Source organism: Neopelma chrysocephalum, unplaced genomic scaffold, assembly GCF_003984885.1.
Source record: "Neopelma chrysocephalum unplaced genomic scaffold, ASM398488v2 Primary Assembly neopelma1_85, whole genome shotgun sequence".
Taxonomy (NCBI): Eukaryota; Metazoa; Chordata; class Aves; order Passeriformes; family Pipridae; genus Neopelma; species Neopelma chrysocephalum.
This window is the reverse complement of record NW_020897747.1, coordinates 4,506,430-4,528,184: the sequence shown is the minus strand read 5'-3', so window position 1 is coordinate 4,528,184 and position 21,755 is coordinate 4,506,430. Positions and strand designations below refer to the sequence as shown.

Below are 21,755 nucleotides of genomic sequence, written 5' to 3'. Positions count from 1 at the left end.
GGAGTGAGCTACTTCACAGACCACTTGAGCTGCAAAGGAAACCCAGACCTCAGCGTTTGGACATGTTAAGGAGAGGCCCCTACACAAAGTATTTGGTGAAAAATATCAGAATATGTTTGCTTGCTCAAAGTGCAATCTAAGAGGCACCTTTTCTCAGTGGAATAAGACTTACGCAGTGCCCCACGCACTCTGAGGAAATGAGAGTCCTATTAAAATCCCAAGTGCGCAGCTTTTGCAGGGCTGGGGTGAGCTTTCACAATGTGCTGCTCTCCTCTAGCGCTGTTGCGCAGGAGTTGTATGTTTAACATTTCTAACCAGCTAAAATTGCTCTTTATATTTGATCAGGAATAATTTTTTTTTTTACCTTTGAACCTGTTGCAAGGCAGGTTCAAAGGTTACCCGGGTGCAGTGTCGCCTGTTTATTAAAGCCACACACTGATGATTCGGGGCTTAGTCCTGCCCCGGGAGCTGGGGAAGCACCACGGGAGCTGGGGAAGGACCAACCCTTGAACACCCACTTGGAGTTGCAAAGCAGCAAAGGAAGCAAACTGTACCAGCCCCTTCACTCTCCTCCAGCACTCAAGGAAGGTAAGCAAATCCCTCCCGATCACAGCCCGTGTTTCTCAAGGACTCAGCTGCCTGCTCCTGCAGAGAAGTACTGCAACTGGGATAATAGCCTTAATTTGCTTCAATACCTGGATCCAATGCACCTTTCTTATCACCCTGTGCTCTGTTAAAGGCAACAGCTGTGTGATTGGCTGTAGGTTTTCAAAGCAGCAAGTCTGGGCTCAGGAGTGGCATACAGAGAAATCACAACCTGAGCGAAAACAGCTACCTGAACACTCCCCTTTGCTATAGACTGGCTGGAACTGGAAACCTGCCTACTGTCCAGGCTGAAGCCATTTTCTTATCAGTTTGTTAGTTATGCCTATTTAAAGATACAATGTACAGAGTATCAGTGCCAGGGTCCCATTCAGACTAATGTTTAAAACAGAGTTCCAAAAATACAAGAATCATTTGTTTTCACAGCATCACGGGCAGTAAAAACTTGTTATATCCTAGATCATTTATATGCACAAGTTAATTGGCAACATTTACTACAATAAGACCTTAACCCCTAACTAAAAACATAGAAGCTGGCTATAATGCCTTTACTAATGTTTTAAATGCACAGATCTTAGAGTATTGCACACCAGACTGTTGCCATTGCCTTAGTACAACTGCTTTTTGTAGCTATAGAGATGGAGCCTTCTCCAAGGTCTTGCTTGTGTACAGAGCTGCAGCTTGTGTACAGACCTGTAACAAAGGAGAGGGCAGCAGAGACAAAGATTAACCTAAAATCAAGCTGCAAGTAAGAGAACTTGCAAAAAGCATGCTGCTCTTCCAAGCCCATAATTCTTTCCGTACTATCTTTTGTAAGGAACCCACTTATGCTCTGAGAAGATCATTTATGTCCTAGTGCAGTTACTGTGCTTTACAAAAAGCCAGATGCTGCCCCCAAAAAGCAGAGCAGAGAAATAAAGATTATTTTTACAACATTAAGAAAACAAACTGGAATTCAAAAATCATTCAAATAAAGTGAGCTCACAATTCCCACAGACTCACAAAATTTAAATCCAAGTTTTGAAGTGACAACAGAGAAAACTGTACCCAGAGACAACGCTTCTCCTTCATTTATTTACATCCTCTGCTATTTGTTATATGTAGAAAGCCTGTTTTGGCATCTTTGGATAGCAAAAGCTCATGTTGTGCCGTGACCTTAAGGTTGATTAGAAAAGCTCATCTTATTCATCCTTTATGCAAAACTTTTGTGACAGTGACAACAGAAATGAAACAACCTGAATTCTGTATACACGTACTCTACCTATTGCTCATCTTAATTTGCTAACGGGTACGAGGGATGCAGGTGTACATTTTATATATAGGTACAAAGAGAAGCAAAGACTGAGATATTAATAACTCTGCTTTATTTTTTGTCAGAAAATTACTAACAACAAATAGATCTGTGCCTTTCAAAAATCTGGAGTTTCTTCTGATTATTTACCAAATATGAAAAGCCTCGGCATTTGCATGTCATTTGTTATGCATCTCAGGGAAGGAGTGCCAGCCGTATTCTAATTTATGAGCATTGAACAGAACCAATTATTAAGGAGAAGCTATCCTCCCCAAGGCTTTCCTGTGTGCATCCCTTGATCCAATTTATGTTGGAGCTGTGAGACTCACTGAGTCCAGGCAATACAGTCCAGCTTGTGGACCTCAGTATCACATGCTGGACTCCTGACAGGCCAGGTAGGAAGGAGCTATGGGCATGTTCTCTCACACCTGCAGCCAAAGTCAATGCACCTGAGATACATAGCATTGCTACCCAACAGCTGATCATGGCAAATTCACTCTTTTTCTCTTTTTTGTGGAAAATTAACAGTCTGAGGCCAAATACCTGAAAGGGAAAAATCCTCAGAGGGGCACACAGAAAAGGTGACAATGGAGCTGGCTGGGCTGGGTGAGCTTGGCCTTGCTTTCTTTATCTGTAAGGGGCATGACTTTTCTCTAAGCACAAGCACACCCTGCCTGGCACTGTTAAAGCTGAAGCTCACAACTTCACTTAAATGCCACAGGAACAGATCTGGGTAGGCAAAGCCAAAGGCAGAGGAGTTTCACGCAGAAAAAGCTATTTCTTTTAAATCCTCATAGAAAGCTTACAGGAAAATCAGTGAATTAAGCCTCAGTTTCCCTAAAAGAATATCTACATTGCTAAATAATGTCACAACTACATGTAAGTTAGCTATACCTGAACAGTACAGAGTTTACAGCAGCAATAAAACATAATTGCAATTAGTAGGGGCTACGTGTTTTAGCAAGCCAAGGTCCAGGACAGGTTGTATTTTGGGTGCAAGTACATTCTATATTAATTCCATTCCAGCTTTATAGTTGGCCTAGTAGATTATTCTGAAATCATGCAGTGCAGAAAAACTTTCAAATGGGTAAACTGCTAAGTGGGAAAACAATTCTAAAATATAGATTAAGGCACTGAAGGACATGGGTGAAGTTACTGTCTTCCCACCCCTCCAAACTTACTGCAAAATTCCAGTTCTATTAGACAAGCATTAAAGAGAAAAAGGGAAACTGCAACAGCTATAAACTTTTAAACAAAGAAATGCAACTGTAAAACCATAAAGAATATCCCTGTCATACCAGGAAACAAAACTGAAGCTTGAAACATGATTCACTGTTACCTTGTGCAAATAATTGCACCTATGTAAGTCTATAACACTGCAGAAAGAGAGAGGTAGCTTTTTTGGGGGGAGGGGGGGGGAGAAAAAGGAAAAAAAAAACACAGCAACAAAAAAAGCCAACACCAAAACCAAATAAACCAAAGCCAGCAGCAGAAATCCAACATACTAGCAAGTCCATTACAGCAGTGTATGAGAAATACTGTACTCAAAGCATTTTGTTGATATTCCAGGCTACAAAGCTCTGCTCAGCTTAATGTACATTCAGCTATAGAGATAAAATTTCTATTGCTGAGAATACAGCTTTATGCATAGAGAAAATAATAGCAAACACATTATGAACAATAAATGGTAAATATAATTTCAAAATGTTTTAGTTTACTTTTTACTTAGATCTTCACAAACATGTGAACTTCAAGCTATTTTCATCAGCAAACCAAAAAAATTCAATAAATTTATCATGTGCATGTTCAGGGTTTTTTGGTGTTTTTTTGTTTTGGTTTTTTTTAATGACTTTCTTTTTTAATCACTCCAGTTCCCCACACAAGTTCCTGCTATTTAAAGCTCCCCTCCCAGCATGCTTTTCTGCTTGCTGATTTATTTAAACTGGGGAGAGGGAACTGGCTGTAGTTTTTAACAGGAGTGTTACCTAATGAATGTTGGTTTGCTACTATGCTGCTAAGAGTCTCACCCTATCTTTACAATGGTAGGTACCTTTATCACTGCTTGTCAACTCTATTTTAGATCTGCAATATTTTCTGTGTAAGTAACAAAGTTACACTTTATTTGTTTTATCACTTATGGGCTTGCTTGTTATTACTCACATGGGCTTTACTAAAACCAACATTTGAGTGTAGTAATTAGCTGCAGGGTTCAAGATAATGAGTTCTGAAAAGCCTACCTGGAAATCTCTAGTAATGTGCTATCAGTTAGATGTGAACCTTGGGCTGAGTGAAGTTCAGATACACGTTTGCTTTTTATTCTCCATAATGTAAGTGCTGTAATAATATGAAGCGATAGAAGACATTAGCATCTAGAAACTTTCAGTGCTATCTTTTCTCTGTATGCCATCTAAGGTGCCTAATGATAATATTCTAGTTTTCTTGGGAGTTCTATGTGAATTTTCAAACTGAGCTTTAAACTTAGCTCTTTAAACCATTTTCTATCACTACAGATAACTTCCTATTATTGTAATGTTGATTATACATGTTTTGCAAGAAGTGAACCTGTATTATCTAATAGGATGAACAGTAACAGAACTTGCTATACTGACTATTTTTTTAATTTTAGGAAGTTCAAATGGCTAGTTGAACATGTTTTTGAGCAGGTAGTTATCTCTCTGAGTAGGTAGCTTTCAAAGAAAAAACCTGATTAAAAACTACATGAAAACTTGGCTTTTCAATTCATCTGAGAAAATAACTTTTAGTATTAAGTGGTGTCATGATGTTGTTGCACTCCCAACGGAGGGACAGCAATATCCAACATACTAAAATTCCTTATTAGAAAATGACCTTTCTGTTTAAGTTTACTGGAAGCCAAAGTTCAATAGGTTTCATAAGTAAGGCTTAGAAACCACAGAGCACTTCCTCTAAGTAAGTTACTGAGGCCTCGTCCTTTCCCACCCCCTAGCAGAGCTTCTCAGCTAAGATCAAAGGGTGCTTGAACTGTTTGGCTGTGACTCTCATAAGAGGTACTCTGAAAGCAAAGCCTAACTGAAGCATATCTGGGGCTTAATGCAGATTACTGAGCATTTTGCTTGTGGTTTTTGCTTGGCTCTGTTCAGCAGTCACTGCTGAGCTTTTGTGCTTTAGCTTCTGTCTGGATGCTAAAAGTTAGATTTTCCTAAACCCTCCAGAACACAAGACTTCTTGCTGCAGCTGGAGGAAGATGGGATACAATGCTTCCAAGGAGTAAGTAGCTCACATCTGCAGGATGACACCAGGCAAGAGCTGCACTGTGTAAGCAAATGGAAAGAGTGAGGTACTGGTGGTCAACTAACGAATTAGTGACCCCAGTGTAGGTGGTTGTAGTCTGCTCTTCCTGCTTGGAAAGAGTCAGTGTTACCTCACTAATGCTGGCAAACGGGTTGTCATGATCACCTCAGAAGTTTAGACAAACTTGATACAAAGAATTCTAGATTACAAATGTAATTCTAGAAGATATTGTCCCAGGCAGTGCATGACTATTGCTTCTGAAATCGTGCAAGTATCAGAGGTTGCTTTATTGTCTGTAAAGAACAATTGCAATGGAGATAACACTGATTTCTTTCTTCATATTTATGGGCTTGAAGGTACAAAGCTCAGTCACTTTCCAGTGGAGAGAATCTCCTCACTTGGAGAGCACAGAGAATATAACTTCTTCTAGCTAGTGAAGGAACAGCTTTAGACAGGGAGCTACAGTAGAAATGAGAATGTGTACTCCTGAACTCAAGGCTGTAAGTGATATCATTGTAATCTTTTCTGATAAAAACTAAGCCTTTGTACTCTGGAGCCTAATGCATCTTATCCCTGACCATTGAGCAGGGTGGACAACCTAAGTACATTTCCAGCTGTCCAGCATCCTATTGCACAAGAGGCTTAACAGGTGGTTCGAGACATCCTGCATATTTTGTATCTGGGAGCTGAGCCTTTCAGAACTCTGGGGTTTCAAGCACTCCACTTCTGATGCCTTCACGTTTAAAAGCAACTGGTTCACAGACTTGCTCTTGCAACGGAAGCTGCTGTCTGTCAAAAAGGCTCTGTCTTTCTTTTGTGCTGCACTGAGTTGAGTTTTCATTAAGTTCATACAGATCAGGTATTATTTGTGCACAGGGCACTTGGATTTGTGGGTTAAACTCTGGTTGTAGCTGTTTCACAGGACAGATCTAGGCTGTTCTCCTACCATGGACAGGAAACTGCCAAGTTCAGACTCTTGTCCTCTCTCTGGGTCTTCTGCTTTGAGGGAAGTAGGATTAAGTGGCTTTTGGAGGATACCAGGGGTGATAAACTAGCAGTAAATTGGATTTGACAAGTAGTTACAGTAGAAGCTCTAGGCATAGGAAACAACTGCCCTAATTCTGGGAATTCAGACAAATTTGCTGACATATCTTGCCACAGCTTGAATAAAACACCCTATGTGCCTTGATAGAAGTGACTAAAGCCCATCTATGGAAGCATGGTTGGAAAGTAAAAGCAAAACACTGTCACTATTCTATTAATAAAGTAAGGGAATTGAAAATAGTTTTTCAGATGAAAAGCATTTTTTGTGTATTCCACAAAACACAGATCTAGGTATCTGTGCTTTTTTGACATAACACTAATGTCTGTATCTTACCTAAAGGATGTTAGGTTTTGACTTCTGCATATATAGTCTCATTCAGTGTTATAAGTGGGCTAATGAAGACAGTTAAAAAAAAAAACAACCAAACCAAACCAAAAACCACATCCTGGAAGCAAATGATCATATAATACTTCCCAAGCTTTAGAGAGAAACTTGTCAACAGGTCTTTCTTTAAATTAAAAAATCATTTGGCTTATAACTGGAAATCATTTTTTACTAGCTGTAGGCATGCTGATTAGGCTACACTGGGATTAGACTACTGCCTGGTCTGTCTTTCTCCCTATGCAAGAGACCTGTGTAAACAATTCAGAACCTGAAGGCAAAAACTTTGCTGCATTTAATAGTAGTCTCTTGTTGAGGTGTTCTCTCTGAATTTTAAGTTCTTTGCTCCAAGCATCATTATCCTTCAGGGCTTGATGCTCAGTCTTCCTACGTGTCTTGATACAAACTGCCTTGCATGTGAGTCCGTGAGAACATGAGAATACCCCAATCAAAAAATTTACAATGACTTATCTACTGCTGCATGGAGCATTTGGAGTTACTGGGTTCTATGATCCATACCACAAAAAGGTCAGACAAGTGTCTTCAGTAAAGTTTCTACCAAATAAGTCCATGTAATAGACAGTAGGTATTTGTAACAACTGCACTGATCTGTCTGACTAGGCAGTGTTAATGCTAAGCAGCATAAATAAGTTATAGTGGAGGACTTGGTGCTATAGATATGATCCCCAGTTTTGTTTCTTACCTCTAGCATGATACTCTAAAGTCAACCAATCCTTCACGGCTTCTAGGAAATTGTCTCAAAATTACCATTAAAATGAGCAGATGAACACACTTCAGTCATTAAAACTGGTACAGCTGTACCTGTGATCTCTGGTTACCTGTATATACCTCTATTCTCTCGCTGCTGATTGAAAAATTTCATGTCCAGGGAAGAGTCATGTGAAATGTACAGAATGGAAATTCCTTTTGACAATCTGGAGATGGGAAAAGACTGAAAAAGGGCCCAAACTGCTTGCTGCTACTCAAAATTTAGAGGCATTTGAACATGAGTATTCTGGTATCCCTCTAAAAACATGTGAGAATAGATCTATCAAGGTCTAGAAAAGGTCTAGAAAGCTTCCAACATACAAATGATGCAAATTCGATTTGCTCTGTCACTTGGATCTAGTAGTGGGCTCTGAGTTGAAGGAATAAAGCTTGGATATCCAACTCCTCATGCTGGAGAATGGAGATGCCTCTACCAAACTGCCTCAGCGCTTGTGCTATAAAAAAGTGACCTGCTCATGTTACCAAAAGAGGAAGTGGCTGACTCACACCATAAGCCAGATACAGTTTAATCACCTACAGAAAGCTGCTTGCTAACTGCTCCAGTAATGGGTTACAAGGCCAGATGAATGATTCATGATATCATGAAGAGCAGCTGATTGCCAAATTCACTTTATTATTAATAAATTCTGTCTTCCAAACTGAGCAGTGCTAAACCTAAACTGCTAAGTAGCTTTGCCCTGACTGTAAATTTAATCAGCAGACCTGCTTTTAGGGTTTTCTTTTTTCCTCCAGGCTCAATTGATAAGGCCCAAAGGAAGGGTGTGGAGATGGGTGATAGGTTGTGCTACAGAAAGAACAGGTTTGTGCTCCCATAGGTTTAATAGGCTCAATGACAGGAATTGTTCATCAGTAAGTAGAGAGTCCCAAGGGCAATTTCTACTTTCTTGCTGTAGCACAATCTTTTTGGGCTCTCAGTACATGAAGCCAAGGCCAGGAGTTTTGAAGGGCACATGGTAACTAAGGCTTAGAGTAGAAAAGAGGACTAGGGAGTTGGTACTTCTCAGATATGTAGGGGATATGCATTTGGCAGCTTGGACTTGATGACAAGCCTCTGAGGTACTGTTTCTTATCCAGATGCTGAGTGGGCAAAGCATGTCTTTTCTCACCAGAGAACACATTAGGACTGCTGATTTACACAGATATGGGTGATCTAACTCTGGTCAGTCTAGGCTCAGAGCCCCAGACTCTGACTTTGGGCCCTGGCTGAACTTACTGATGGTTTGTAAAATACCTTCAACTTCCTTGGAATTATAGTTAAAGGGTAACTGGAACTCATTGCTTCAGGATGCCTGGTATTCTTCTAGTACAGGGATTTAGTTAGTTGCTAGCTGACATATTATCTACTGACCGGGTTCCTTTGATTCTGTGTGAAGGACTTTGAAAGGGTATTGTTACTCATCTTGCAAAGTGTGATGTGTTGTCTCCTGCATAGCTGTTTAGACACTAGCAAAGATAAGTTGGTGAGATCTGAGTTGATTCAGACAAAAAGCAGTAATTTCTCTTGGTGATTCAATCTTAAACATATCAGAACATTTTGGAGATTAAAGTACTTTTTTCTAAGGGAGAAAGCTCAGGTTTCTTTGTCTCTTACAAGGAAGGTTATGTTCTCAGTTTTTGCTTCCCTGCCCTTGAAAGAAGACACTCTAGAGGATGCAAGCAGCAGTACTGCTTCTGTATTTCCCAGCTAGATTTCTAGTGCACACAATGACTTCCAGGTCATCATTTCCTAGTGGAAAGAAACTTTCACAGTTTTGACATATATTGTATCTCATGCTGAACATGCTGTCACTATCTGAAATACTTGTCTAGAATAAACCCTGCTTTCCAGTAAGAGGAGCTGACAATGAAGATACTGCTTGTCCTGCAGATTTATATATGTAGGTGTGACAAACGTAATTTAGCAATACAGTTACTATTTCAGCAAAACTCCTTTCTGTTGGAGAGTTATATTATTGAGGAGTTTTCTTACTTCCACTATGCACATCATTAAACTGTTGGCCTTTTTTGGTTATACTTATTAGGGGAATGATATACTGGCTTTCTCCAGGCAGATTTTTTTTACTCTTGAATAGAAGTAATCTGTTCCTTGTGTGACTTCATTGGACTTCAGTTTTTTTGTGGAGGTGGATGCAGCATAGATTAAGATTTATGGGGACAGGTGACTTGAGATCTCTTAAGAGGCTTAAAACGTTGCATAAGCATGCTTCATAATTGTACCAGGACTCTTCAGGGGCAAACTGCTGAAATGATTTGCAGTATTGCTTAACAAGCTACTTAAGTAACCATGGCTCATGGGTAGTCAGAACTTCTAACTCAAGTCTACTAAACCTCCTGTTTATTTCAGGTTCAGCTCTGGCTCCATTGATCCAGCACAATGATCTGGATACTTCAAGTATTATTCTCACCGCTCCCAACACCAGCATTGATTAGTCTTATTGTATTTGGATCTGTCATCTTCCTGTGGGTAGTAAGCAGGCCAAAACCTGTTTTGCCTCCTGTTGACTTGAACAAGCAGTCAGTAGGAATTGAGGTAATACTTTTGCTTGTGGGCATGGTCTAATTTGGAGCTTAATCTGAATACTGATCCATTCTGCCTCTGGGTGCCAGTGGAAACTCTCCTGTCTGACATATACAGCCTTCTCTCTCAGGTGTACAACTCAACAGTATGGTGGGAAGAAGGGAAGATGTTAAGATGCTAAGAGTGAGAAACAGCAGCTCCTGCCAACAGGTTTAGATAGGCTTTTTACCAGATGGCCTTGGCTGTCACTGACTTATTCCTGTATTTTAAATGCACTGCATCAGCTTAGAAGCTGGTGCTATACTTCTTGTAACTAGATAAGTGGTAGCACTCAGTCCTAGTCAAGGTCCCTCTAATAACCTGTAATCAAATGTTAATGTAGGCCATCTAGAAAATTCCTCTGCATATGACTGAGTAGATCAGAATCAGAATGGAAAAAGACTTCCCTAACAATGCAATGCTATTGAAATGGTTTAAAGGGGATTGTTCAGACAATGGCTGAGGAATTAATGACATTTCATCTATTCTGCACTTTTTCATGACCATGCTCTGTTCCTAGGGAGGAGCCAGAAGAAGTGCACTCTTGACAGATAATAACCTGCTTTCTTATTACTTTGAAGATGGTAAAACCTTGTATGAAGTTTTACAGAGAGGACTATATGTTTCTGGTAAGCTTTGTATCTGCTAGTTAGTACTTGTCTATCACAAGTAAATAAGTTTTTTCCTTGTGTCTTGGCTGTGGTAATTATTCAGACTAGCAGAAGCTTTTCTAGCCTTCTGTGGGGTGGAGAGACAAGTGACCATGTCTCTCCTTGCCCCAATTTAGCTGTAGTCTTAGTTGGCAGACTGGGTGGGAATAAACATCAGAAGCTTAAGGTGGTAGAGTTCAGTCAAGAGTCAGCAGATACTAAACATCAGAGGAATTGCATGGGGGGGAACACCTCTGCTTTATCTTACCATGTGGGTTTTACTTCAAAATTACTGCCTGTCTACAACAGATATGAATTTGTGCACATGCCACTATGCATGGAAATATGTGATACCTTGCAAGCTATTTCAATCTCATGCGGGTTGTGAAATGGGAAAATATCACCAGATCTTGGAAGTATTGCTTGTAAGGATAAAGCCAGCAGTCTTACAATCTTGGTTTGGGCAGAGTGTTTAACTATGGACATTGTCCTTCTATGTTCTGTACAGTTAGCTGGATGGCTGATGGAAAATATTTCCCACTTAGTGTTGTATTGAAGTGTTGTGCACCTTCAGTACTGAGCTTTGAAATTGCTTTTCTGAACTCTTCCATTAGGAAATGGTAACTGTCTAGGCTACAGAAAACCCAAGCAACCTTATCAGTGGCTGACATACAAACAGGTGAGTATAGTAAATGACAGATGACTTAATTTGGGACACTGTCTTGTAACACTAAAGTGGGGAAAAACTATCTTACAGGTTTTAGACAGAACTCAATATCTGGGATCAGGGCTTCTGCAAAAAGGATGCCAACCATCAACAAACCAATTTATTGGTATTTTTGCTCAGAATAGGCCAGAGGTAAGTAACAAATAGTATATTCTTTCCCACAATATTCTGACACCTTGGGGTGAGAGGGCGGTCTGTATTTAAATAGCTTGAGGCCACATGAGGAACAATCACAACTCTTTTTCCTCCCTGGTTCCCTTTTTACTGACTGAGCACATACCACTCCAAGCATGTAATACAATGATCTTGAACTCTCACTACTCTGATTCTCATGGATGTGCTCCTCACATAACTCCCCCCCCCACTGAGTGCATGGGAGATGCAGTCAAGCTGTATGAAATCTGTAGGCAATCCTGTCTTGAGAGCTGCTAGTTTTCCTTAGCTGTGCTGTTTTCTCTCTTCAGTGGACCATTTCAGAGTATGCCTGCTACACCTACTCAATGGTTGCTGTTCCACTCTATGACACCCTGGGGCCAGAGGCCATTGTATATATTGTTAACAAAGGTAAATATTGACTTCCACTCTTTCATAATGGCTTTTCTAAGAAACTTTGTTTTGAGAGGGCTAAGTTCAAGGAAATTTGATGTGAAAATCAGAGTAGTTTTAGCCTTACATTCTTATACTTTTATAGACACCTAATTTCTTAAATGAAGCTGCTTTGCAGGGCATATGGTTTAATGCCTAGAAGAATCCAATGGGATTCCTATGTTTCCTAGTGTCTTGATTGCAAGTCCATGGAAGGACCTGCTAGATCCTGTGGACCATTCTGCAATCAGAGTGCTCAACTGTTTGCTATTTGAGGTTTTGAAATCTTGAAATCCTACACTGCCAAACAATCAGACAATGCAGATAGGCTTGCATGCAAATTAAGACTAGATGTGTGTCTCTGATTTAAAGTTGTAGGATTAAAAGAGTGGAGGAGGGAAGGGTAAAGATATGCCTAAATCTGTTTAATCTATCTGGTTAGTGCCTGTTGTTCTACAGAAGCAACAACTAACATGCCATCATGGAAGAAACTGGTAAGAAAGCTTAAAGAAATCTTCAGACTTTCTTCCCCCAGTCTTTTGGGAGACATGGGGGAAATAATATGTGCTACTGTCACAGTAATCTGGGATCCACCCCATAAACAGGACTTGCCAGACAAAATCCCTTCAACAGTTATGCTGGTGAACCTTGCAAACAGGTCTTGCCTGTGACTTAGTAGTCTAGCGGGGAACCAGCATGTTCAGGCAAATCCAATTCCTCTGCCAATTTAAAGGAAAACACTTTTGTAATTGTGTAAAACTCACTTGCACATGTGGGGAAGCTGAGGTATTAACTCCATAACTTAGCAGCCTCTTTCAACCAGGCCTAAATTTCTTTGGATTTAAGGAAGATGGCTAAACCTAAACAATCAGTGAGGACAATTCTGAACTCTTATGGTAATACATAAAATTTAAATGCCTGTGTTGACTGAGAGTGAAGATATTTGTCTTCAGTCCCTCAGCATTTGCTCTCACTCTGAGCAAACTTAAGATTCTACCTATACAATCAGTTGATGATGGTAGGAGGAACCTTCTTAGCACTGTAAGCCAACCACTCAATCCATAGGAACAAATACAAATGGCTTTAGAACAAACCAATGCTGTGTTCTAAACGTATGTGCTTCTGAGCTGTCACCGGTCTAATGTCTTCTAAACAGACTTCTGAAACGTAATTTCTTTTCTGTAGCTGACATAAGTGTAGTGATCTGTGACACGCCAGCGAAGGCACAGGTCTTGCTTGAGAACTGTGAGCAAAAAAAGACCCCATGCCTGAAGATTATTGTTCTCATGGATCTCTTTGATAAAGAGCTCAAGGACAGAGGAGATAAAGTTGGAATTGAAATTCTATCACTGCAGGAGGTTGAGGTAGGTAACTAAAGGCTTCTGCTTGATCTTGCCAAGGAATACCTTGCCAGATTGACATCTTGACCTTCTGTGGCAACAATGACACTTTAATGTAAGCATTATCTGGTTGTCACTCCTGTAGCTTGGATCTTGATGAGCAGTCATTTTGAAACTTGATATATTTAGCCAGATGGACTTGCAGAGTTCAAACCATTGACTTAAGTTGTGTTCATGTGTTGTGGACAGTCAGTATGCATGAAACTGAAGACTTGCTTAGCTTAATTCATGGTACAGTTGTAACAGGATTTATCAGGGTTCTAAGCTGGCAGTTGAGCCTAATTGAAACTGTAAATTCAAATTAGTGGCTGCTTAGACATCCCAATACTAGGCTTAATCTTGCATACATGTAAAATATAAGACATATGGCCTATGTAAAATAAAATTAAATATGTACACTTTGTGCTTTCCACAACTGCAGTAGTCGGTTTTTCAGAGTTGTGTGTATTGAATTCAGGAAGACATCTCTCTTTGAATGAGACAGAGCATCAAGAGGCAAAGCAAAAACAAGTGTTGCATTTGAAATAGAATTATCTATTCATCTATTGTTGTTGCACATCTGCTAAGCTATATTTTTTCTCTAACACAGGAGCTGGGAAAAAACAACATCAGACAACCAGTTGTAAGTATCTCTATGGCACAGTTATAAACTTTGAAAACTGGTCTCTGAAAAGACCTCATGCCATGTTACTAGAGGAGACTGGCAGGATTTTTTTCTTTTATGAACCAGAATTCCTGGTTAATCACAGTTTAGGAATTTTATGTAAATACTGATAAGCACCATAATCCTAACACTGACCTTATGTGGCTTTTTCTCTTCAGCCTCCTAAGCCTGATGATCTTGCTGTTGTGTGTTTTACAAGTGGAACCACAGGTAAGAGAATATATAGTGATGCTTCCCCACTGGAACAGCCTACCCCTGCAGCTTCCCAGCACAAAAATAGGAAATCTTAAGAATATAAAACAATACGTTAGAGCAGTGTCAAACCACTATTGCAGTTTTACTTGGGACCCTGTTGCTACAAGTAGGCTAAGACAAAGCTTCTTAGAACTGGGGGCAAGAATAGCCAAATTCATGTTGTCTTCCTCTATGAAAAATACAGTCCTAATGTTCAAGAGATTGGTTGTTGACCTGTGTGTGTATTTTGATCCACGGAAGCTAAAAAAAAAAAATAAATCTTGTTTCAGCATTCTCTATGCTACTCCCAATTACTCTGCTGTTTCAGTAGCCATTTCCTTTATGTAACATCTGTAGCTGAAAGCATTCAAGATGAGGCATATTTGTGAACTCTTAAGACAATGCATGCTGTGACTGAGCCTAGTACCAAAGTAGTTCAGACTGAGCCAAACAAAAAATGGAAAACTGATAGCAGAAGCAGTCAGAGCTACAGCTGACTTTGCTTGATCTCTCCAAAGGTGACCCTAAAGGAGCCATGCTGACACACCGAAATGTTGTTTCAAATACTGCTTCCTTCCTTAGATGCACAGAGGTAAGCTACTCCTAATGGTGATCATCAGGGTATGTCCCTCAATCATGCAAACAGCTTTAATGTGGGCACTGTCTGTAAATTATTCACTCCCAGAAATTGATGCTTTCCTAAGTGCCCATATTTCAATGGGACAATAGTATTGAAAGAACCTTGGTTTAACCTTGAACAAGAACTTCTGTGTAGAAGTTACTCTAGAATGAGTCAGTCCTAAATGCCAAGAGTACTAAACAACACTATTACAAGTCTTGCAAAAAGATACAACTAATTTTGATCTAGTGTGAGAGCTGCAAATCTTGAACACATGATGGATGAGCGTGAGTTGCTTCAGTCATTTGAAGTGTATTTCAAAGTAGTCAAATTGATCCAAACTTTATCAACTTTCTGCTTAGGAGTAACTCAGGCAGGCACAGGGAATGCTAACCTACTTCTGTTTCTTTCCCCTCTAGGGCACAATTGAGTGTACAAGTTCAGATATCGCCATTTCCTATCTTCCCTTGGCTCACATGTTTGAGAGAGTTGTACAGGTATGTACAGATATATACATCTGAGCTTCTATGAATCAAATTATAGTTAAAGATACTATAGCAATCTGTATGTCCTCAAAACCTATTCACAGAATAACTTTCCTACAAGTGGGCACTGGAAATCTTGCTGCTTATCATAGACAAATAATTATGGCTAATGAAGCTAGGAATTACCCTTGACTAAGCTTAGTCTGGTCAATCTTTAGGCCGTGATGTACAGCTGTGGAGGAAAAGTAGGCTTCTTCCAAGGAGATATCAAGCTGCTAACAGATGACATGAAAACCTTGAAGCCAACGGTATTTCCAGTTGTACCAAGATTGCTGAATAGAGTATATGACAAGGTATGTGAGCAATATTAGCTAAATCATCTTTGTGTTCATATATCCTAGTGAGCATATAAAGTAACATTGATTATGTCATAACGTTAATGTCATAACTAGTTATGTCATAACTAAATTACTTCTTGGCAGGAAGAATTCTTTAAAATCTTTGAGGAGATGGAAAGAGTCCTGGGACCTGGAGTATAAGAACAGTATATCCAGTCATAACTGGGCTAGGTTTGTTGCTGTTCAGAGACAAAAAGTCTGTTTACTTTTGGAATGCAAATAAAGCAAGTGCAAAGCTAGAAGGATCCCTGTTACTCAAAGCTGTGGCTGCAGTGTACCAGCAGTAACATGAATAAGTATTGTCTCTGGGTTCATCTCTTAGCATGGCAGCAGTGAAGACAGACCTTAGAACACTGAAGTAAGATGTGGTGCCTCTTAACAAAGCAAGAATGGGAGGTACAGATGTGAGTTAAACCCAAGAATCTGCTACTTTTCCCTGCAGATACAGAGTGGTGTAAACAGCCCAGTGAAACGTTGCCTGCTAAACTTGGCTGTGACTATGAAGATGGCTGAATTAAAACAGGGCATCATTCGAAATGACAGCATTTGGGATAAGCTAATCTTCAAAAAAGTTCAGGTAAATTATTTCAAGCCTAAATAAACTGAGCAGTGTAATACTGGAGGATCTGACAGCTGGTATTTCCCTTGTAGGAGACCATGGGAGGAAGAGTGCGTATAATGGTAACAGGCGCAGCCCCCATATCTCCCTCTGTCCTGGCATTTCTGAGAGCAGCATTAGGCTGTCAGGTAAGCTGTTTTCTCTTAAAGTAAGACTTGTTTGATTATGCCCAAATAAGTGCCCAGTGATACAGCTGTGCTCCAGCCCAAGTTGTTCCTGGGGAGGTTGCTGTCAGTCTTGGGTGTTGACTGACAGGCTGCTTCATCTAAGTTTAGTGTAACAGGAAAAAATTCTGCACGGCTGACTTTGAACTACACTACCAAAACACTATGCTATGGGCTCTGGGAAGAGAAGTAGAGCAGCAGAAATAGGAACATGCAGCCCTCAAAGTCAGGCAGCTACCTCTGAGCTTTGTGGCTTATTCTGACAGTTGATGAGCTCCCAGTGTAGCACATTTGAGAACAGAGAACAGAAAATGAGGTGACCAAAGCAGTGTTTGGATAGGTGAACTTAAACACCTGCTTACACCAGTTAGATCAAGATACCTTAAAGGCTAAGGTTGTATTGGCTTCCTTCCTAAGAAGAAGATTTGAGCATGGGCACAGTTGAAATAGAGCTCTTTCACACCAAGGACTTGATGTTCAAGGAATATTCATCCTTTCTCACACAGATCTTTGAAGCTTATGGCCAGACTGAATGCTCAGCTGGATGCACTTTCTCAATGCCTGGAGACTGGACAACAGGTAAGGCAGCTAGGACTTGGACAGTCTCCCAGAGCTGTCAACAGAAAGGGGCTTTGAAGCCTAGATGCGTTACTGGTTTTAGTTTAATTAAAATTAAATCATGGGTACATAACTTCAAAGTGACTCTTGGTAGCAACAATCACCTATGTGCTTAATAGGTACCAAAATTCTTGACTCAAGTAGATGAGGATTCCTTGTGCAAAGCAACATAGGTCAGATTAGACCCTGTCCCAGCATACAGGAAAGGAATATACAGAGCTGAGCAAACTGAACAGGGACTTCACAAATGGCTTTAAGGAACTAGCTTTATCTCCAAAATTGTATGTTTTACTCAAATAATTATAACTAAAATATTAGACATGATACTTGACTATTTTCCTGAAGGACTACCTGACTTTGAAGATTTAGCTTTTATCTTGGCAAGGCTATTTTTAATATATTCTAAATTCAAGCTCAAGTCATTGTCTTTGGGCCTACAGTAACTGCAGAGCATAATGAGAATGAAATGGAAATGAATACCAGGGTCTATGAGGGATTCCTGTGGTGGCAAATGTGGTTTGGCATTGGTCTGGTTGATTACACCAATAATGCTCTAAGCATTGAGACTTAGCTGTTACTTGTCCTGCATTAACTGTCTGAAAACGGCATTTCAATAACTTTTGTGAACATTTGATGTCAGACTCCTTTAAACAATACTGGTTCTTGCTAAAGCAGTGAACAAAGCCATTAAGTATCTAGTATTGCTGCAGTTGTGTTTTTTTTTCCCCCTCCTCTTAGGCCATGTTGGAACCCCTCTGGCTTGTAATATTGTAAAACTAGATGATGTGGAAGAAATGAGCTACTTCTCTTCTAACAATGAAGGCGAGGTAGGCACCATCTCCTGTCCATGTCAGGAAATACTGAAACATAAGACTTGGTGACTAAAAATGTTCTGTGCTTACTTACTACAGGTCTGCATTAAAGGACCAAATGTGTTCAAGGGTTATCTGAAAGACCCTGAGAAGACAGCAGAAGCACTTGACAAAGATGGCTGGCTCCACACTGGAGACATAGGGAAGTGGTTGCCAGTGAGTAATTGCTTAATACAAGCGATCCCTTGGATGTGAATCCCTGTTAGTTTACAGTAATCTCAAAAGATGGAATTCTAGGATAAAAGCCTTTATCATTCATCAAGTAACTCCAGGCAAAGCTCCAAAGACCAATTAGGTTACAAGATCTCAAATAACACCTGTTAGGCCCATAGTTAAGACTATTCTTCACTGTAGAAGTGACGTAACGAGGTTTCTTGGTTTCTGTCAAAGGAGAAAAAAGGAGCTGTCTAATCATGTCCTGAGCTAACTGGAGAAATTAGACAAAGTGCCCATTCTCTCAATAGAACGCAAAGACCAGTTGTAGACTAGCAGGTGCCTTTCATGCAACAAAGCAAAGCCTGTTTATCTTGTTATATAAGCAAGACAGAGACTTGCAACGAATGACCTCCGCTTTTAACTTCTAGAATGGAACGCTGAAGATCATTGACAGGAAGAAGAATATATTTAAACTTGCACAAGGAGAATACATTGCTCCGGAGAAGATAGAAAATGTCTATGTTGGAAGTGGTCCTGTAGCCCAGGTCTTTGTACATGGGGAGAGCCTGAGGGTAAGTGATGTTATGCGTGAGCATCCTGCAAGATTCTTCCTGCAATGTGTTCTGGATGATCAGGGCACAGATATATGCAGGTACAAGAGTTCTTAAACAAGATCTGTTCCCAAGAGTACCATGTTTATAGGAATATGCTTTAAGACCTATAGACTTCCCAAATGACAATTGGCATCAGGTTGCATGCCATGTAAAGGCTAATTACATACTTGTATGAGATTAGCATGTTAGGTCAGTTCTGTACAGTTTAGAATCATAGAATAACCCTCTCTGCAATGAGCAGGGATATCTTCAACTAGATCACATTGATCAGAACCCCAGCCAGCCTGACCTTGAATGTTTCCAGGGATGGGGCATTTGTCATCTCCCTGGGCAACCTGTGCCATTGTTTCATGACCTTAATTGTAAAAAAATTCCTTACATTTAGTCTAATTTTACTGTCTTACATTTTAATATCATTATCTCTTGTCCTATTGCAACAGGCCCTACTAAAAATTTGTTGCCATCTTTCTTACAAGCCCCCTTTTAGTACTGAGAGGCTGCAATAAGGTCTTCATGGAGCCTTCTCTTCTCCACGCTGAACAACCCCAACTCTCACAGCCCTTCTCCATAGCAGAAGTGTTTCTCCATTCCTTTGCCACAGAGGTGCCACCAATGGTAGCAGAGGCCAGTCTTAAATTTATAAACTAGCCAAAAGTAATTGCTGGAGCATTCAGCACATGTGACAAACAGCGCTAGTACTTCAGTTATTGCTCTCTCATCTCTCAGTGACTTGAAAGTCCTTGGAGCTGCCTTTGAAACTCTGAAAATGGATGGGGATGTAAATGTGACTTGTTATAGAAACACTGTTCACAATCAAGTTCACAAAGACATTTAATATGCCTTATCTTGCTCTCAGCATGACTTCCACTTGTTTTCAGTCTTTTCTAGTAGGTATAGTGGTTCCTGATCCAGAGACGCTTCCAGAATTTGCAGCAAAACTGGGAGTAAAAGGTTCCTACGAAGACCTCTGCAAAAATCCAGTGAGTGGCTTTGTTTTTAGTAGGTTAGAGACAGAATTTAATTCTGAAATCCAATCTTGTGTTGCTCTGACTTTGTTCTATCCACCTTTTTTTGTAAATTAAACTGCTTTAATGCTGGGTGAGTCATACAAGCAGCCTTACAGTGAAAACTGGAACTGAGTATAGGTATCTTCTGATGTTTCAAGGGCTATTGCTGCTTCTTTTACAATGAGAAGATAGACGTGACCTTGCAGTGGCCTTAATATGGGAAGTCTTGAATATTGGAATATGTATTCTTGCCAATTCTCCCTGACTGGGCAATGGTTATGGTCTTGAGTTGCAATTACAAAATGGCAGCTTTATCCAGTCTGCTTCTGCTCTTTTTCTTCCAGGCAGTGAAGAAAGCTATTTTAGAAGATATGATCAAACTGGGGAGACAGGCTGGCCTTAAATCCTTTGAGCAAGTGAGTCCTTTCAAACCCTGCTTGTCACAAGTACCTGTATGGGTAATACAATGGCTGGGAAGTCCCTAATTCCTGAAACTGACTGTGCCAGGATGGGACCTAAGGCGGCTGCTCCCAATAGCTGACTAAAGCAGTCAGTGAAATGTTGACTGGCTGCAGGTCTCTTGGCCAATGCTCCTCTCTTGACCGAGAGACCAGTGGCTGTACAGGGCAACAGTAGCAATTGCCATGAGATGGAGTAGAGGTTCACAACAGGCTGCAGGGGCTGTTCTGTAGTTTCACCTTCTTACTGTGTCAGCCAAAAGCAGTTTGACTTCCATCAAAAACCAGTTTATTTACTGGATCTCTGGGACTGGAATTCTTGCACTGAGCTCAAGGAAGCTGGGAAGAACTGTTTTCTTCTAATTATGTGAGTGTCATGTGCTAAATTATTTTCCTTTAATAGGTTAAAGATCTGTACATTCACACAGAGATGTTCACTGTAGAAAATGGACTCTTGACACCAACAATGAAGGCAAAGCGACCAGAGCTTGTTAAAGTCTTCCAGGAGCAGATTGAGGCCCTCTATTCATCTGCACAGGAATAAGTGGCCAGTTTAATTTAAACTGCATGGAGTATCCAAATAAATCTGTGACACTACGTGACCTATGGAGAACATGGGCATAAAGTGGAGGGGAGCATGGAGAACTCAAATTTATTTGTTTCTGGTATTCTGGAAAAATGACTTTTGGATGAAGATGGATATAGCATAACTGACAACTGGCAGTGTCACATCCTGCAGGACTAAGAACTGGCTGTCTAGGCAAAGCCAGAACTTTAATCTTCCTTGGACTGCGACTGAAGTACAAAAACATGCAAGAGCCTCAGACTTTAAAAGACAGCTGTATGCACTTCCCATTGTCAAAAGCAAATCTTGTTTTCCTGCTCAAACTATGAACTCCATTGTGACCTGTTGTGGATTGATCTGCAATCAGACTGAACACAATATGAATTGAAGATAACATCTGTTCAGCAAATACAGAAGTGAATTTCCTGTTCCTAGCCCTGGACCACATGGTATAGGTTGCTTCTAATGAAAATAAGTAATTTGGCATCAACTGGTTTACAAAGGACATGTGGCTACAGCAAACATAGTTTATACTCTAGTATGGGAGGCACTGGATCAGTTTTTGCACATTTTCAAATGAAATGGCAGTGTTAAAGATTTTTCACTTTTGAATTTGAGCCTAGGAAAACTTTTGCTGTCAATCCTAAGGATATAGGATGCAATAAATTGTAACTGCACAATCAAACTAAAGCCTGTGTGAATTACTTGTTTATCTGCTGCAACCAGATTGTCAGCAAGGTTTACTGCTGCCTGGTTCTGTATGGCTGCAGCTGGAACACAACTGCTGCAGAATGCTAACTTGTTCCCTATGCTGTCACTGGTCAGCCACAATTCAAGCCATGAGGAAATAAGGTAGTATAGTCCAGATGTTGCTCCTCTACTCAATTTTCTTTTCCTTGTAGTAAGGGAATATATGCCAAAGTCTCCAAGTTTATTGTTTCTGCTGAGCCTATCAGGTAAAATAAGGTGTCAAATATTTTCTTG

At 40.2% G+C, this 21,755-nt stretch overlaps 1 protein-coding gene across 1 annotated transcript; it reads left to right on the top strand.

Moving 5' to 3' along the window:
- Positions 1 to 433: 433 nt before the first annotated feature.
- On the top strand, positions 434 to 21,461 carry ACSL5 (acyl-CoA synthetase long chain family member 5). The gene is made up of 21 exons (XM_027692145.1): positions 434 to 588; positions 9,724 to 9,909; positions 10,457 to 10,565; positions 11,201 to 11,265; positions 11,344 to 11,445; positions 11,778 to 11,877; positions 13,084 to 13,262; positions 13,888 to 13,920; positions 14,121 to 14,172; positions 14,715 to 14,788; positions 15,235 to 15,312; positions 15,519 to 15,653; positions 16,141 to 16,275; positions 16,350 to 16,445; positions 16,988 to 17,060; positions 17,838 to 17,926; positions 18,011 to 18,127; positions 18,556 to 18,699; positions 19,620 to 19,721; positions 20,093 to 20,164; positions 20,610 to 21,461. Exons 2-21 carry the CDS (start codon positions 9,754 to 9,756, stop codon positions 20,748 to 20,750), a joined length of 2,052 nt encoding a protein of 683 aa, XP_027547946.1. The 5' UTR covers positions 434 to 588; positions 9,724 to 9,753; the 3' UTR covers positions 20,751 to 21,461.
- The last annotated feature ends 294 nt before the right edge of the window (positions 21,462 to 21,755 follow it).

Excerpts from the sequence above, each read along its gene's own strand:
- ACSL5 (XM_027692145.1), top strand. The coding sequence starts at position 9,754 with ATGATCTGGATACTTCAAGTATTATTCTCACCGCTCCCAACACCAGCA. Across the intron at positions 13,263-13,887 it reads TATCACTGCAGGAGGTTGAG|GAGCTGGGAAAAAACAACAT; the intron begins GTAGGTAACTAA and ends TCTCTAACACAG. Across the intron at positions 18,128-18,555 it reads ACATAGGGAAGTGGTTGCCA|AATGGAACGCTGAAGATCAT; the intron begins GTGAGTAATTGC and ends TTTAACTTCTAG.